Here is a 17767-nt window from a genome sequence, read left to right as displayed (position 1 = left end):
AGGACATGAGGCTGACCTTATCAACTCAAGACCTTTTATCAAATGGGGGAAATTTCAGCTATGGTTTCTTCACATATTTTGCCTTCCCCTTCTCTCTTCTCTTCTTGGATGGCAGTCTCAGGTTAGATCTTCTGACTGCACTTGCCAGCCTTTGTGCCTAGTGCAGGACCCTGCAGCACACTCGCAGGCTGCCGTAAAGAGTTTAAACTGTCTTGGGGCCACAGCAGAGATCTGCAGCTTCTAGACTCTGTGAACTGTCAGCGTATGGTGATCATTTGTCGTCTTAACATTAGATCATGCCCCACTGATATTAATGATATTGTGTTTTTATACGGCTAGCACCTCAGTAGCTGCTGATAAATTCTAGCCACAGTCGCGTTGACTAGTGGGCACCACGTAACTTCTCAACCACGGGATCAGACAGGATGTGGTCACCCTAATTTTTGCATCAACACTAACCTTCATGTGGTACCTATTCTCTTTTTAAAATGGATTATGAATAATATCATAGATGCTGGAGATTGTTTTAATGACAGAAAATGGTATATTTTTCTCCACAGTAGGTTAAGTTATGAGAAATGTTATCGGGAAAACTGAATAGTTAATATATGGGCCATAAATATTTCACCAGCATATGATATGATTTACATTAATCTAGCAATCTATATTAAAAAGTCCTTTTTTATTATTAAGGAGAGGTTGGAAATAGGAAAAAATGATCTATTTCTTTTTCTACTAAATTATAAGTTTCCAATTGGAAAAAAACCCCGTTAATTTGGGATGGTATATAAATTGTTTGATTCCCTCCTGGATTTGCCTTCTGAGGACCTTGTACCACCTGACCTGTCAGAACTGTTTCACCCCTTCCTTCCAACTGTGTCTACTGTCTGTGCCCTTGAAGCCCAGGCAGTGATCAGGACACACGTGCTCCTTGCTGCAGGCAGAGGCTGGAGGACTTTCCCTGGAAATGAGCTTCTCTGCTTATCTTGCTGTAAGCCCAGAACTATCCCTGTGTCCTCAACACACACTGCCTTTCCTCCCTCGTGCTCTCTGAGCTACTACAGCCATACTAGAGTTGATTAAGGAGAGATGGAAGAAAAGCCTGTGGTTTCTTTTCAAACCGCCTTAGTAGGTTTGGGGACGACACTAACTGAGGCAAATAACATGGCAAACAATGAGAAAACTTGCAACTAGAATTGTCTTGTAAATGCCAGCCTGGAATGGAGCACGGTTCTCCTGGTCACAGCACCAGAGCACCCTGGCTCTTCAAAAGTTTAATCAGTTTTTTTCCTCTTTGAACGTGAAGTCAGTTTCTGGTGTTAGGTCATTTAATGTCACACGTTTCCTGAGCTCTTTCTGTGACAGGAAATGAAGTTACGCAGATGATGACCGAGTCATTGTCCAGCCGTTCAGGGAGCATAAGAGGAAAGTCAGAGGAGTGAGTAGTGTGGCAGACTGGCTGAAAAGAGGACGAGGGGTATGAGGAAGAGTGGAGTGAAACTGAAGTGAAAATGGGGAGCATGAGCCCCAACCCACGCAGGAGACGGAAGTCATCCTGCACAGAGGGGCCAGGGCTTGAACACAGGGAGAGTAGCGCCGTATGCCTGGAATTGGAGCGTGGCTATAGGAGGAGAATCAGAGTTACCCAGGCCCCTCCTAGTGGGTGGTCTCAGGGGACTTCCCTCACTAAGCCTAGTTTCTTCATCAGTGAAATGGGGACAGAACATTGAGCACACAGTAATCCAAATCCTACTTAATTTTTTTTTAACTGTCTCATTGAAGCTTCAGTTCAGTTCAGTCGCTCAGTCGTGTCCGACTCTGCGACCCCATGAGTCGCAGCATGCCAGGCCTCCCTGTCCATCACCGTCTCCTGGAGTTCACTCAGATTCACGTCCATCAAGTCCATGATGCCATCCAGCCATCTCATCCTCGGTCGTCCCCTTCTCCTCCTGCCCCCAATCCCTCCCAGCATCAGAGTCTTTTCCAATGAGTCAGCTCTTCCCATGAGGTAGCCAAAGTACTGGAGCTTCAGCTTTAGCATCATTCCTTCCAAAGAAATCCCAGGGCTGATCTCCTTCAGAATGGACTGGTTGGATCTCCTTGCTGTCCAAGGGACTCTCAAGAGTCTTCTCCAACACCACAGTTCAAAAGCATCAATTCTTCGGCACTCAGCCTTCTTCACAGTCCAACTCTCACATCCATACATGACCACTGGAAAACCATAGCCTTGACTAGACGGACCTTAGTCAGCAAAGTAATGTCTTTGCTTTTGAATATATTATCTGGGTTGGTTATAACTTCTCTTCCAAGGAGTAAGCGTCTTTTAATTTCATGGCTGCAGTCACCATCTGCAGTGATTTTGGAGCCCCCAAAAATAAAGTCTGACACTGTTTCCACTGTTTCCCCATTTCCCATGAAGTGATGGGACTGGATGCCATGATCTTCATTTTCTGAATGTTGAACTTTCAGCCAACTTTTTCACTCTCCTCTTTCACTTTCATCAAGAGGCTTTTTAGCTCCTCTTCACTTTCTGCCATAAGGGTAGTGTCATCTGCATATCTGAGGTTATTGATATTTCTCCCAGCAATCTTGATTCCAGCTTGTGTTTCTTCCAGTCCAGCGTTTCTCATGATGTACTCTGCATAGAAGTTAAATAAGCAGGGTGACAATACACAGCCTTGACGTACTCCTTTTCCTATTTGGAACCAGTCTGTTGTTCCATGTCCAGTTCTAACTGTTGCTTCCTGACCTGCATACAGATTTCTCAAGAGGCAGGTTAGGTGGTCTGGTATTCTCGTCTCTCTCAGAATTTTCTACAGTTTGTTGTGATCCACACAGTTAAAGGCTTTGGCATAGTCAATAAAGCAGAAATAGATGTTTTTCTGGAACTCTTTTGCTTTTTCCACGATCCAGCGGATGTTGGCAATTTGATCTCTGGTTCCTCTGCCTTTTCTAAAACCAGCTTGAACATCAGGGAGTTCACAGTTCACGTATTGCTGAAGCCTGGCTTGGAAAATTTTGAGCATTACTTTACTAGCATGTGAGATGAGTGCAATTGTGCAGTAGTTTGAGCATTCTTTGGCATTGCCTTTCTTTGGGATTGGAATGAAAACTGACCTTTTCGAGTCCTGTGGCCACTGCTGAGTCTTCCAAATTTGCTGGCATATTGAGTGCAGCACTTTCACAGCAATCTTTCAGGATTTGAAAGAGCTCAACTGGAATTCCATCACCTACACTAGCTTTGTTCGTAGTCAATCTTTCTAAGGCCCACTTGACTTCACATTCTAAGATGTCTGGCTCTAGATTAGTGATCACACCATCATGATTATCTGGGTCATGACGATCTTTTTTGTACAGTTCTACCATGTATTCTTGCCATCTCTTCTTTATATCTTCTGCTTCTGTTAGGTCCGTACCATTTCTGTCCTTTATCGAGCCCATCTTTGCATGAAATGTTCCCTTGGTATCTCTAATTTTCTTGAAGAGATCTCTAGTCTTTCCCATTCTGTTGTTTTCCTCCATTTCTTTGCATTGATCGCTGAAGAAGGCTTTCTTATCTCTTCTTGCTATTCTTTGGAACTCTGCATTCAGATGCTTATATCTTTCCTTTTCTCCTTTGCTTTTCGCCTCTCTTTTCACAGCTATTTATAAGGCCTCCCCAGACAGCCATTTTGCTTTTTTGCATTTCTTTTCCATGGGTATGGTCTGCATCCCTGTCTCCTGTACAGTGTCATGAACCTCATTCCATAGTTCATCAGGCACTCTATCTATCAAATCTAGGCCCTTAAATCTATTTCTCACTTCCACTGTATAATCATAGGGGATTTGATTTTGGTCATACCTGAATGGTCTAGCGGTTTTCCCTATTTTCTTCAATTTGAGTCTGAATTTGGTAATGAGTTCCTAATCTGAGCCACAGCCAGCTCCTGATCTTGTTTTTGTTGACTGTATAGAGCTTCTCCATCTTTGGCTGCAAAGAATATAATCAATCTGATTTTGGTGTTGACCATCTGGTGATGTCCATGTGTAGAGTCTTCTCTTGTGTTGTTAGAAGAGGGTGTTTGCTATGACCAGTGCATTTTCTTGGCAAAACTCTATTAGTCTTTGCCCTGCTTCATCTCGCATTCCAAGGCCAAATTTGCCTGTTACTCCAGGTGTTTCTTAACTTCCTACTTTTGCATTCCAGTCCCCTATAATGAAAAGGACATCTTTTTTGGGTGTTAGTTCTAAAAGGTCTTGTAGATCTTCATAAAACCGTTCAACTTCAGTTTCTTCAGCATTACTGGTTGGGGCATAGACTTGGATAACTGTGATATTGAACGGTTTGCCTTGGAGACAAACAGAGATCATTCTGTCGTTTTTGAGATTGCATCCATTGAAGCTTAGACTATGGCATAATTTCTTTTCTGATTACTCAGAATGACCCCTCACTAAAAATTGAAGTCCTGTAGCACAGATACTTCTTACAGTTTCTCCTCCATCATCAGTTGAGCAGGAGAGTTTTCTTGTCCCTATATGGTCAAGCTGGGTCCACAGATTATTGTGTATGTATGCAGAGAGCATGTCCTAAGGATCACTAACTTACTGAGCTCACGGGCAGGATGTGGGGCTCATGCCACCATTGTTTCATAATTTGAGGACATGTCTCATGTTTTTGTTGCATGGTTTTGTTGCTCAGCAAGCCTGCTTAGTTTTGTGGTTAAGCAAACCTGTTTTCTTGGGAAATCATCAACTTACACGAGTCTCCCATTTTTTTCTATGGATACTTACAATCACCTAGTGGGATTAACTGTTTAATCGCTTGTTTTGTCCCTTCACTCTGTCCCTATCAGATGAATCACAGAGGAAAGAAGAGAGATAGCCAGCAGGTTTCATAACAGGTCTATAACCTCTGGGTCCAAGCCACACACAATAGCACTTGAGAGCTTGCTGGACATACAGTCTCAGTGCCAGCCTAGACCTCCTGATGTTGACGCTGCCGTGAGACCAGGCCCGGGTGCTGTGGGTGCTGAAGTAAAGTGTGAGAGGAGAAGCAGGGCCAGCCCCACGTGTCAGGATCTGCAGAGGTGCTCCGGGGGAGAGCTGCCCCAGTCCTCTCTTCAGAACGTCAGTCTCCCTCGCCCTGATGGTTTCTTATGTTTAGTCTGAGGGATTGAGACCTTAGGCTGCATTTACCTTTCCCTTCTGTCTGGCCTCATTCCCTTCTCAACCTCTAGCAAGAAAAAAAAAAAATCTCAATGATTATACTTGACTCTTAGAAGCACACACCATCAGAGATGAAGAAAAGCTGTCACATGTGTCAGGGATTCTGTGGGAAAGTAAAGCACCACTCAGGTCATTACTGCATCAAGGCTGATCCCCGGATGGATCTCAGGGAGGGCTTTTCTTACTGTGACACTGGCTAGACCTTGACTATATCCGCAGGCCCCTGCTATGGTCAGCTATAGGCGCTTCTCTTCCTGAGGCTCGGGCCTCACCCAGCTAATAATGCTGGAGCTGGCTTGAGCTAATTCACCAAATTCATTGTTTTTTTCTGTGCTTTTGCTTCTCATAAAATATATAGACAAAAGCCAAACACCATGATATACGTTTATACCCTTATTCTACTGCACTGCATTACTGCTGCTAAATGTACAGAAGGTACATAAACATGCTACTGTCGAACGTGTAAGATAGACCTAGTGCAAGCTGTACCTTCTGCCGTCTCTCTCTCCTCACTCTTTGGTCATCAGCCAGAAGGACAGCATTAAGGACAGAGCCCACATAGTGATTGCCACTTACTGAGCGCCTGTTTTCGCTTGGGCACTTGATATAGTTGTAATCCTCACAACTATTCCACGAGAGCTGGATCTTATTTACTGGATCAGTGGATGGGAAACCCAGGCTCAGCAACCCAGTGATGACAGGACTAGATCTGAGTATTGAGGCTGAGTGTGTTGGAACCCAAATCATGGGCTTTTCCATCATATCCTAAAACCTCTTCAGTTCAGTTCAGTTCAGTCGCTCAGTCGTGTCCGACTCTTTGCAACCCCGTGAATCGCAGCATGCCAGGCCTCCCTGTCCATCATCAACTCCCAGAGTTCACTCAGACTCGCGTCCATTGAGTCAGTGATGCCATTCAGTCATCTCATCCTCGGTCGTCCCCTTCTCCTCCTGCCCCCAATCCCTCCCAGCATCAAAGTTTTTCCAGTGAGTCAACTCTTCGCATGAGGTGGCCAAAGTACTAGAGTTTCAGCTTTAGCATCATTCCTTCCAAAGAAATCCCAGGGCTGATCTCCTTCAGAATGGACTGGTTGGATCTCCTTGCAGTCCAAGGGACTCTCAAGAGTCTTCTCCAACACCACAGTTCAAAAACATCAATTCTTCAGCGCTTAGCCTTCTTCACAGTCCAACTTTCACATCCATACATGACCACTGGAAAACCATAGCCTTGACTAGACAGACCTGAGTCGGCAAAGTACTGTCTCTGCTTTTGAATATACTAACATATACACTAAATAATTAGTTCCTAATGGATCAATAACTTTTTGTATTCATTCAAAGCACAGTTCCCATGGAAAAAACTTGTTTTGATTATTTTCATATCTGACCTGCAAAACCAGAAATCAAGATCACTGTGCTGAAAAATGCAAACACACAGAAGCATTACAGTCACACGCATTTGCCAGCTTAAGAAACCGTGTACTCAGATGGGTTACGTTTCTGCTTTTCCATTATCCCTGTTCTGAGCAGTGCAGCACCCAGTCCTATCTATTTGAAGCAACTTTTCAAGTAAAAAATAAACGAGTTCCTATTAATTATCATTTTAAATCGCATCTCACAGACACATTTTCTGCTCTCACCCCATGTTGTCAATCCTGCCGATTAGCTCTGCCCTGAGTTTGATCTGCAGCGTTGGGTGAGCGTGCACGGCAGTGAGCGGGAAGTGCATGCTGGCCGTGCCTCCATCATGACTTCCCTCGCCAAGAGCCTCATGCAGCACTAAGGCTGTTCTGCTTCACACCCTTCCTGTGGGGTTTCAGACTCTTAGAGACGAATCTTCAAAGTGTCTTTTGTAGATAAGGGTCCCGAGCTACATGCATCAAATGACTCGTCTGAAACTCTGTAACGGCTTCTTTAGTGTGATTCCTATACCCAGTGGGCACATAACCTGATAGTGTCAATGCTGATGGGAAAGAATTATGAGGTTCTTAAATATAAATTTATGTTTTCAATTTAAAAGACTTGGATTTATACAGTCAAAAATATTGAGTATTTTGTGATTGATATAGTGCCTTGGATGACAGGGATGGGATATGAGATAAAGAAGCAGGAGCCTTAATTAGTTTGCTTATACAAGGAATGACTGACATAACACAGATGAGTCAGGTGTACCAGAAGTAGAAACTATTCTCTAATTACATTGAAGAGTTTTTTAGATATATAATGGAGATAAAAAGATGAGTAAGACTAAAGATATGATGTCTGTCAATACAGTTCAGAGACATTGAAATTTGTTTAAGCTGTTTTGAATAGGAAATGTGCTAAATACTGTGTGTGACCTGTGCCATTTTTCCTTCCCCATAACACCAAGAAAAGAGTTCTCACAGTTGAGGAAACTGTCCTGGGAAGTTCGGACCCTTGATGAGTTTGAATGTTAACTGGAAGGCAGAGTTAAATAACCACAGTCAGGAATCGCATTCAGATCTGAATCCAGCATCCTCATTCTTGACCACCAATTTTACTGCACCAATCTTTATGGCCTAGTATTTAAATATGTATATGTGTGTGTGTGTGTGTGTGTGTGTGTGTGTGTGTGTGTGTGTGTGTGTGTGTATATATATCTTACAGTGCTTGAAAAATGGATAACACAAGTTCCCTTAAGGTGAAAGTCATATATTTTGCTTTTTTTTTTTTTAATGATTTTGACAGTTTTGAGGCATACAAATCAGGTTCTTTGTAAAATGTTCCTTGTTTGGGATTTGTCTAATATTTTTCAGATTATCCCAGACTTATTAGTTTGGGGAACAAAAACCACAGGGTAAATAGCTATTTTTATTATATCATATCGTGGAAATATACTATTTGCATGGCTTATCACTGTTACTTACTTAGCAGATTTTAGTTATTGGTTGCAGTTTACAGGAAAGCAGTTGACTTACGAACTTTGTATCCAAGACCGTGTTTCATGTGCTTATTAGTTCTGGTTTACTGTTTGCTTGTATGGTTGCTTTTTTTTATCTTGATCTGGTTGGTTCTTTGGAAACTTTTACAGAGAAATGATGTCACCTGCAAACAAAGTTTTGTTTCTTCCTCCACAATCTTGAAAGTTTTATTTCCTTTTTGTGCCTCATTGAGTTAGGTAGGACTTCTAGTACAATAGGAATGGTAAGGCTGGACATCCATGCCTTCTTCCTAATCTTAAGGGGAAGCATTCAGTCTCTCACCATTTGGTGTGTCATTAGTTATAGGTTTTTTGTAGATGTTCTTTTTTAACCTGAGTGAATGTATCTCCATTTGGTGAGATTTTTTTGATCATGAATGACCTTGTATTTCATTGAATGCTGCTTCTGCTTTATATGATCTTAAGATTTTTCTTCTTAAGCCTTCTTGGTGTGATGGATGGATCACATTGATTCTCCTTAATATTGAAGCAACCTTCGATGAAAGTAACTCAGTTGTGTCCAGCTCTTTGAGAACCCATGGACTATACAATCCATGGAATTCTCCAGGCCAGAATACTGAATTGGGTAGCCATTCCCTTCTCCAGGGGATCTTCGCAACCCAGGGATTGAACCCAGGTCTTCTGCATTGCAGGCAGTTTCTTTACCAGCTGAGCTACCAGTTGAAGCAGGCTTGCATACTTGAAATAAATCTTAACTTTATTTTCAAGAATTTTTGTATCTTTGTTCATGGGAGATACCGATTTATAAGTTTTTATTTCCATTTTATAATATCTGTAATGTCTTTTGTTTCTCCTTGGACCACATATCTCTTCCTAAGGAGGTCAGAGACCACCTCGCCCAGCCCTGTCACCCCTCTCAGCCTCTCTGGTCTCCCAACACCTTGGCCAGTCGTGACTCCCACAGGTGGACTTAGGAAAAAAAGTCTTGGGAGACACCTCCTGTGATAGGTCCCCATGAGGGCTCAAGGCCAAGTTGGGGCCGGTCACTTCTGTCATCCCTGGTGGCTCAGGCCAGGCCCAGCCTGTAGTGCAGAAGTAATTTTCAGGAGGCATTTCCAAGGATCAGCCGCAGGGAATGTGTTGGGAGAAGTTCCTTCTGATTTTTCTTCCTGGTAGAGAATGTGGAAGACTGATATAATTTCTTCTCAATGTTTGATAGGTTTTGCCAGTGAATCCTATCAATTAAATTTCTTTAATAAATGTAAGATTACTTAATTCTCTTCTTGAGAGATTTGGTCATTTGTGTATTTCGAGGAATTAGTCCAGTTCATCTAAGTTAACAAATGTGTGGGCCTAGAGTTGTTCATAATCTTCCTGTTTTTATCTTTAATGTCCTTGAGGTCAGTAGTGTGACCCTCTCTTTCATTTCTGATATTGTTGTTTTTCCTTGTTTAGCCTGTCTAGAGGTTTATTCATTTTATTGATCCTTTCAAAGAGCCGGCTTTTGATTTCATTAATTTTCTCTGTTGTTTGTGGAATTTGCATTTTCAGCTGTGTATTTACTATCCCAATCAAACTAAAGAAGAAGGAGAGAACTGATGTACAGGCAGCCATATTAGCTGCTCGGTTCTCCTTGTTTGCAGGACGTTATCCACAGGAGGTAGGCCTGGCTGGGCCTGTGTTTTCCAGTGGAGTCAAATATCTGTCTTCATTTCTTCATAGGCTTGCACACTTGCTCAGGTTTTAGCTGCCTCCTTCCTTCTCTTGACTTGAAGTCTCATATTTTATGTTAGAAATACATGAATATGTTGCATGCTACTTCAGAAAATATATGTTTATTTCACTTAAGAACTATGCTTTCCATCCTATCTAGTAGAAATGTTATTTGAGAAAGTCCATTTTATTCCCTCTCTCATGGAATCTGGTGTGTATTTTGGTCCTGGGTTTGCCATCTGTGTGTTCTCAGACAGCCTTAAGATCCCTGTGGGGCTATGTTTTCTTGTCCACAGATGAGCCAGTAAGGCCCGAGTCAGAGTGTTGGAGTGAGGACTGCCTGAGACTCTGGTGGGGTGTGATGGTCCCAGGGGATGCAGCCTCCCCAGATGTCAGCTTCCTGTTCTGGGTCCCAAACAGAAACTGATGCTGGGGCTTCTTTGATGTTACCATGTTTATTTTCACTGGACTAGGTGCCTGAATGATTGAAGTTCCTTTCTTTAGGTAGATAATCTGTTCCTGACTTGCTTAGTTTTTTCTTTGCATATAGTATCCTTATTTCTCTTTACAGATTTATGGAACATTGACTTTCATGAGGTATTAGTACATGTGAACACTGGAATGCTGGAGAACACCGTGCAAATTGCTAATGTGACCCTCTTGCTTGCAGGGGCAGGGGAGGAGTCTCAGCCCGGCCAGTGGGAGTCGGGGTACCACGGGGGACGCCGGCTTCCAGGGGCGTCCTCTCCACCCGAGGGCCAGTGAGTCGCGGAAGAGGACTGCTCACTCCCAGAGCACGAGGAGTGCCCCCAACTGGGTACAGACCTCCACCGCCGCCCCCGACGCAGGAGACCTATGGAGACTATGTAAGTGAAGGTGCTCTGACGGTCTGTGATGCAGTACCAGGCGTGGTGGCCAGTATCCCTCACCCTGCTTAAACTGAGCTCTTTAGTATTTACTGAGTACTAAATAAGTACTTGGTATCAGAGACACAAAAAATGTGAAAGAAATAACCTCCTTTGTCAGATAACTATGAAGGTGAATTTTGGTGGTGGGGAGGCTCAAGATTAGGACCAAGGAGATGTGCTGTCAGGCCGTCACACAGGCGTGTGACATGGTGGTCAGCCACTACAGGTTGCCTCTGAGTGAATCAGTCATTTAAAAAAGAATTGCCTGCCTATAATGAGCTGTTTTTACCCTTAAGTGTTTCCTCTTAGACTCTGCTACTGAATATGGATTCCTAGTGGAAATTCTTTTTCAGTGAAGAAAATAAAAGTTCCTAGCTTTTTTAATTAATGCAAATCAGTTTTTCCATTTATCATTCAGTAATTCTTTGATATGGTCCACAGACTTACTTAACATAAGGAAAGAAAATACATCCATGGAAAATGGGCAGCAGTGGGTGGGAGCAGTGGATTCTTTAACAAGAATATAGAACCCCTGGGATTCTTTCTGTGACTTTCTATTTTAACATAAAGGAGGAAAATAAGTACTGGATAGATGTGTCATATTAGTCATGAAAGTATTAATATTAAAGGAAGAGTATATCAGCTGTTGTCAAAGAAAGGGAAGCAGTGCCAGTCCTGCAGTGCCCAAAGCACTAGGTTTTCACATTTCCCTTAATGGAGGTCTCCTGCTTGGAGCTCAGCACCTCTTTGCACAGTTTCTGGAAGTCTGACGTAATCCCTGGGCCACAGACAACTTCTTCTGTGTCATCTGCAGCCACTGGAAAGACCTGAGCCCTTGTCCTGGTCATCCTGAACTTCTGGTAGTTCCTTAAGTGTGCTGAGTCCTCTTAGGCTTCCAGAGCTCTGCTCATGCAGCGGTCTCTGCCTCAAGAGCTCCTCTCCATCCTCTGAGCGTTTCCTGTCTGCCCTTGCAGACTCAAGTCAGCTGTTACTGGAGCCTACCTGCTAGGTGTCCCCATAGCCTCCTGGCTGGACTGGGTGCTAGGGGTCAGGGATGAGAGCTGTGCCCCCTCACACTCAGCAGAGAGGGCACACTGGGAGCTCAGTGAAGTATGTTTTACACATAAATCCCATATGGACAGTTTCACCACTTGGCTATTCATTCAGCTGGGGAAGGACAGGTCTGTGTCTTGTCTCCATGTTCCTTACAGTTGGACATGGTCCTGTTTACTAGTCTTCTTACCAAACTGGCAGTTGGGCCTCAGACTCATCCACAAGGGTTGAGTTTTGTGAGGGTGGCAGAGACTGTTGTGAAAGGAAGCAAATGTGAAATTCCTTTGAGGTAGCCTGGTGTCTTCTCTTTTCCACCTCAGCTTCCCTGGAATTCTCATAGGCTTGCTGCTGTAGACGTGCTGGGTGGTGTCTTCATCATCATCAGGCTGGTGTGTGGATCCTGGCCCTCCTGTGCCACAAACACGGGATGAGTCGGGAAAGGACTTAGCTTTGTTGGCTTCACAATCTGCCTGTTTCAGAAAGACCTAGTGCCTTCTTTCCATACATTAATTCATCTTTCTACTCAATGAGATGGATCGAATTCCTATAGTGTGAACCAGGCACATGTGTTCTGTGTCTCAGTGTTTACTCTAGTGGGTCTTGAGTGAAATTAGATAAATACAAGTAGAAATTTCTTGAAAGATTAAAGTTTAGGGGAGCAAAAGGAAGAGAAATTCAAGGCACTTGGTTTTCTAAGCTTAACTCTGCCATTTATTAATAAATAATGGGAAAAGCACTAAAACAATTGATTTGCAAGATATCCTCTTAATAACCCCTATTCCCATCCGCTGCATCAGGGAGCGGATAGTGGCTTCCCCAGAGGAACCCGCATGTCCTTTCAGGAGCAGATGAGGGTGGAGGCTCTGAAGGAGGACGGAGCCTTCATCGGGTGAGCCCACACTCATGCCTGGCTCTCCCCAGACACTCAGTGTAATTCCCGAGGCTGCATTTCCCACCCAGGGCCTTCCTCATGCAGCCTGACCACAGCGTGGCCTTCAGAGAGCAAACGGCCACATTGGCGGTCCTGAATATAGTTGGCCATTGGGCTTAACCTTTTGAGATTCTAAAGGTTACTCACACTGGCTGCTTAGCTTTGCAGCATGGAAAGGGGAAAAGTATTGTTTTTGTTTGTTTGTTTGCTTGCTTATTTCTAGGATTTTCGATCAGGTGGGTATACTACAGAATATCCAACTTAGAAAAGCTGGATTCTGTAACCTCCCAAGTGGTTTCATTCTTGTGACAAGTGGGAAAGTTGAAAGTGGTCTCCTTAGAATATACTAAAATAATTACTCCATTGATGGAATAATAATAAATTAGACTCTAAATCCCATGAGAGTAGAGCCCCCCCGCTACACACACACCCCGTTCACACCTTTGTATTTTCAGTTCAATTTAGTCACTCAGTCTTGACTGAGTCACTCTTTGCGACCCCATGGACTGTAGCATACCAGGCTTCCCTGAACTTCACTGTCTTCCAGAGCTTGCTCAGACTCATGCTCATCGAGTCAGTGATGCCATCCAACCATCTCATCCTCTGTTGTCCCCTTCTCCTCCCGCCTTCAATCTTTCCTTGCATCAGGGTCTTTTCCAGGGAGTCCATTCTTCACATTAGGTGGCCAAAGTATTGGAGTTTTAGCTTCAGCATCAGAATATCATTTATATTCTCAGCACCTAGTATGATGGCCAGCACATAGTTAGTCCTTAATTAATATCAATATTCTCAAGACTGAGTTTTTTTAATTGCCAGCTGTGGAGGACCCACCCCAAACTCCTCCTGTGTGCTGTGTTGATTTTCATCACTTAGCAGTTTATATCTAACTTGTTAACAGCATTGTGCAGTCTTCACTTAGTATACGTCTGTTTCTCAGACGACAGTAGACTTTCAGGAAAAGCACCATGTATCTTCGCCAGTCTGTAGTCTCACTGGCACACTGTAAGCTCTTAGTGAGTGTTTACTGGACTAGACAGCCCTGCACAGAGACCTAGTAAGTTTTCCTAATGAAGGTTGCCCTTGATCTTTTCTAAGCCAGTTGCTTTAATCATCTCATGGGAAGAGTGTGATAGCTGGCATTTGGAAAAAGATCATCCCTGCATCATTCTCGTCTTCTAGGGTTAGGAGGGCAATTGCAGATTACAGAGGTGGAAGGCTGATTCTGTTTAACTCCTGAAAATCACAGAATCACGTATTATAAATCTGATGTGAGTATAAGAATGAGCTTTCAAGAAAGATGTAACATTTAATGAGAAACTGCTCTCCATGAGGTACCACTTACATGTTGTGCCATCTTGTTCACAGCCACTCAGTACTGTGGTCCTGTTGTGAGAACTTAAGGTGTGGGGAGTTGTGCGTTTCCCAAGTCACAGGGTGGAGAGAGGGCGCAGACGGGGATCCACGACTCAGGGCCTGTGTTCTGTCTTGAGCAGCCGGTGCTGGATGGAGACCAGGCTCTACGAGCTGGCAGGGTCAGGTCCGCTCATCTTTCAGGAAAGTGCCGCAGGCCCCGCACCCTGCTCCCCTCGGAGGTGCAGTGAGGGAGATCAGGTCACCTCTGTGGTCCCTTCAGTGTAATCATTCTCTGGTTATAAGCTGCCTTAAGTAGGGAAACGGAAACTGAAGACTATTAAGACAAATGGAATGGGGTTAGGACTTAAAAAATAATAATAAGGCATTATTATATGTATTGGCAAAAAAATTGAACCAGCCTTTTCACTTTAGGAATTTCTGAGCATCTGTATCTCTAAAACAGGCTTGTCATTCCTTTAGAACTCAAAAATGTAATTTTTAATGGTTTCCTTGAAATACATTTGTGGTAACAAATCTTCTTTTTGTATGGAACTTGCTGGTTATATCTAACCCATTTGGTTTATTTATTTTAATTTTCATTTAACATTTAGTATCTGAGGCCATTATTTCCAGAATAAAAGATGCAAAGATGTCCTACCAGTTGCCTATTTAAACAAAAAAGAGATGAAACCTGTTCTTTTAATCCTGCCACAACTGGTGCTTTTTTTTGAGAAACTATATATTTCAGTCCTTAGAATACTCAGTGTTCTTCAGATTGTGTGTACTAAAATGAAGGTATTCCAGTGCAGTTTTAGGCTCTAGAAAAACTCAATTTATGATATATGTTACAATTATTTTTATTAAAGAGTTACCCATTATAAAAGTGGGCATAGTAGTATGCGCATTATAAAAGTGTTTCGTCTTAGCCCAAGCAAGAAAGCCTGATAATATAAAAGTATTTTCTTGTTGAAATGTGCCTATTGAAATGCGACTGATTTTTCTCAAGGTGGGTTGGTGAAGATATTTGATTATTTATAATGTCATCTGAGCCAACTGTTCTTCATCAGAGTCACCGTCACAAATATTCCCTGAGCATGTGTCATTGAGAAGAACCTCTGTTAGCAAATAAATCTGATGGTGAGAACCGTATTATCACTAAAGCATGTATAACTCACAGTGGCCATGTGAATAGCAGAAGTTAACCATCTACGTGAACACTGGTTTTCTAAGAATAACTCAAAAGAATGCAGTGCAATTCAACATAGTTAATTTTTTTCCAAAATGGAAGAAAATGGATAGTGGATGTGTTTTCAACCATTTGAGTATAAATTGGGGCTTTCTGCTCCACTTTTAACTTAGTAAAATCAGACATAATTACAGTAACTTCTCATCTCTTTTTTGAGGACAAGAAGCATCTTTTTCCCAAAATGACATTGATTCATTATTTATGTCAAAATAATTAACCAAAAAATAACTAGTATAACCCAGAATCTATTCAATGAGAAAACTTTAACAATTCAAAATGTTGGTGTCATTACAAAAGGACATGTTTGATGCTTCCTGAAAGAGTCCGATTTACATATGAATCTCTAAAGTGAAATCCATTTTGATGAATTGTTTTAGGCTCCACATACAAAGAAAGCACAAAATACAGAGGGCCCTGCAGGTTTGGCGTCTGTGCGTTCAACCAACTACTAGTGGAAAAAAAAATTTTTTTTATTCCAGAAATTTAAAAAATTGAAGTAAAACTTGAATTTGTCACATGCAGGCAATACCTTGCATTGCTCCTGCTGCTGCTAAGTCACTTCAGTCGTGTCCGACTCTGTGCGACCCCATAGACGGCAGCCCACCAGGCTCCCCCGTCCCTGGGATTCTCCAGGCAAGAACACTGGAGTAGGTTGCCATTTCCTCCTCCAGCACTTGAAAGTGAAAGTGAAAGTGAAGGCGCTGAGTCGTGTCCGACTCTTAGTGACCCCATGGACTGCAGCCTACCAGGCTCCTCCGCCCATGGGATTCTCCAGGCAAGAGTACTGGAGTGGGGTGCCATTGCCTTCTCCGACATTGCATTAGGGATTATAAATAATCCAGAGATGATTAAGGGTGGGGTGGGTAGGTGATATGCAGATACTGTACCACCTTATGTAGGAGCTTGAGCATCTGTGGGTTTTGGATCCGAGGGGGTCCTGGAACCAGCCCCTTGTGGCTACTGAGGGCTGACTGTTCCCCAGACACTCGGTGTGGTCACTTTATTTACCGTCTCTGAAGTCTTGTACATTTCCATCCTGTCACCTGACAATTGTGGGTTAGCAGCCACCCCTCTGACTCTCTGTAGAGTCCCCTCCTGTTCCTCCCAATGGCACCCACAGCTCGATGGAGGCTGAGGTGCAGCCCCCAGGGCCCAGGTTGAGGGAACCCAACGCCCAGGATTGCGTGCATACGTCTTCATTCCTTGCGTTCACACAGTAGACACAGCTCACTTCCCCATGAGGAACTGAGCTCCAGTTCACCTCCATCACAGCCGCTTCAGGGAAGACGCCAGTCCTCCTGCATCTCAGGAAACATTCTCGTCCACCTCCCGCGTCCAGCTCGTGCTGTGATGATGTCCTCTCAAAGAGTGCACCTTCCACACCTAGCAGTTAGCTGTATGTATGTTTTCTCATGTCTGACTTCTCACAGACCTTAAATCTGTGTTATTCTTGTTCCTACCACCTCACATATAGTACTCCCTCAGTAAACGCTGGTTGTTGAGATGGATGGACAGATGGACAGACAGACGATTGTCATTGCCTCCTTAGTCTCAGCTTCGCTTGTGGTCCTGCCCTCCCCCGGGTCCTTCCCTTAAATAATGTGTTTCTCATATTACTTCTAGTCTATATTCTCTGGCATCTAAAGCCTGATTGATACTACTGCTTGGCCATCCCTGGAGTGTGAGAACTAGTTTAGAAATGTAGGAGGATAAAGTTGAGATTCTTTTGAGCGGTGTCTGAAGACTTTCTGAACAGCATCTTTTAACCCCCTGCCCTTCCCACATTATCATTTTATGTCCATCGATCCCTCCATTGCAGTTCCTTAAACATAGCAGGACTTGAACTGTGTGGCTTTGTACATGCTCTTGGTTCTCTTCTAATGCCTTTTCTTGTTCTGTCCCTACCAGTTCCTGTTACTGTTTATTCTTCAGTCTTGAAACCTTCCTGGTCCTCATGAGGCACAGGAAGCAGCATCTTGGGTGCCCTGAAACCTACCTCAGAGTCAACTTACTTGTCTTTGTCCCCCGTAGACTGGAATTCTTTAGGGTAGGAACTACATCATTTTTTAGAACATTAGTTTGCCCAGAGCCCATCATGAGGCCTGACATTTTGGAGCTACTAAATAAACATATGAGGGTGACTTTTACTGAGGCCAACTAACTCTGTCATTCCATGTGCCATGCACACTGTTAAACATACTTCATGAAATAAAGCCAATTGTAGCAAACATTTAGTGAACTAATAAATAGGAAAGAATGCAGTTTAATTAAAAGAATATTATTCTGAGATGTAAAATACTCAATTTCTAATTCTCCTTATTGTCTGCATCACTGTTTTTGTGTAAATTAACCTTTTTAGTTCTTCATCTGCAAAATGCAGGTGATGATATGTTACCTGTAAATCAGCAGGATGCACCAGATGCTGTTCTAACCTCTTTTCCAACTTTAAAATTCTGTTA

At 43.1% G+C, this 17767-nt stretch overlaps 1 protein-coding gene across 4 annotated transcripts in view; it reads left to right on the top strand.

Moving 5' to 3' along the window:
• Nucleotides 1–17767, top strand: part of KHDRBS3 (KH RNA binding domain containing, signal transduction associated 3) — a 161576-nt gene that overhangs the window by 101087 nt on the left and 42722 nt on the right. For all 4 annotated transcript variants that reach the window (XR_006060786.2, XR_006060785.2, XM_015097718.4 and 1 more), the window contains exon 6: nucleotides 10488–10683. Coding sequence is in view for 2 of the 4 variants with exons in the window: in XM_015097718.4 (XP_014953204.2) it covers nucleotides 10488–10683 (196 nt within the window). In the remaining 2 variants the exon portion in view is untranslated. The remainder of the gene's footprint in view (nucleotides 1–10487; nucleotides 10684–17767) is intronic.

The sequence above is a fragment of the Ovis aries genome, chromosome 9 (assembly GCF_016772045.2).
Source record: "Ovis aries strain OAR_USU_Benz2616 breed Rambouillet chromosome 9, ARS-UI_Ramb_v3.0, whole genome shotgun sequence".
NCBI classification, from domain to species: Eukaryota; Metazoa; Chordata; class Mammalia; order Artiodactyla; family Bovidae; genus Ovis; species Ovis aries.
The sequence above is the reverse complement of the archived record's forward strand: the minus strand, read 5'-3'. Positions and strand labels throughout refer to the sequence as shown.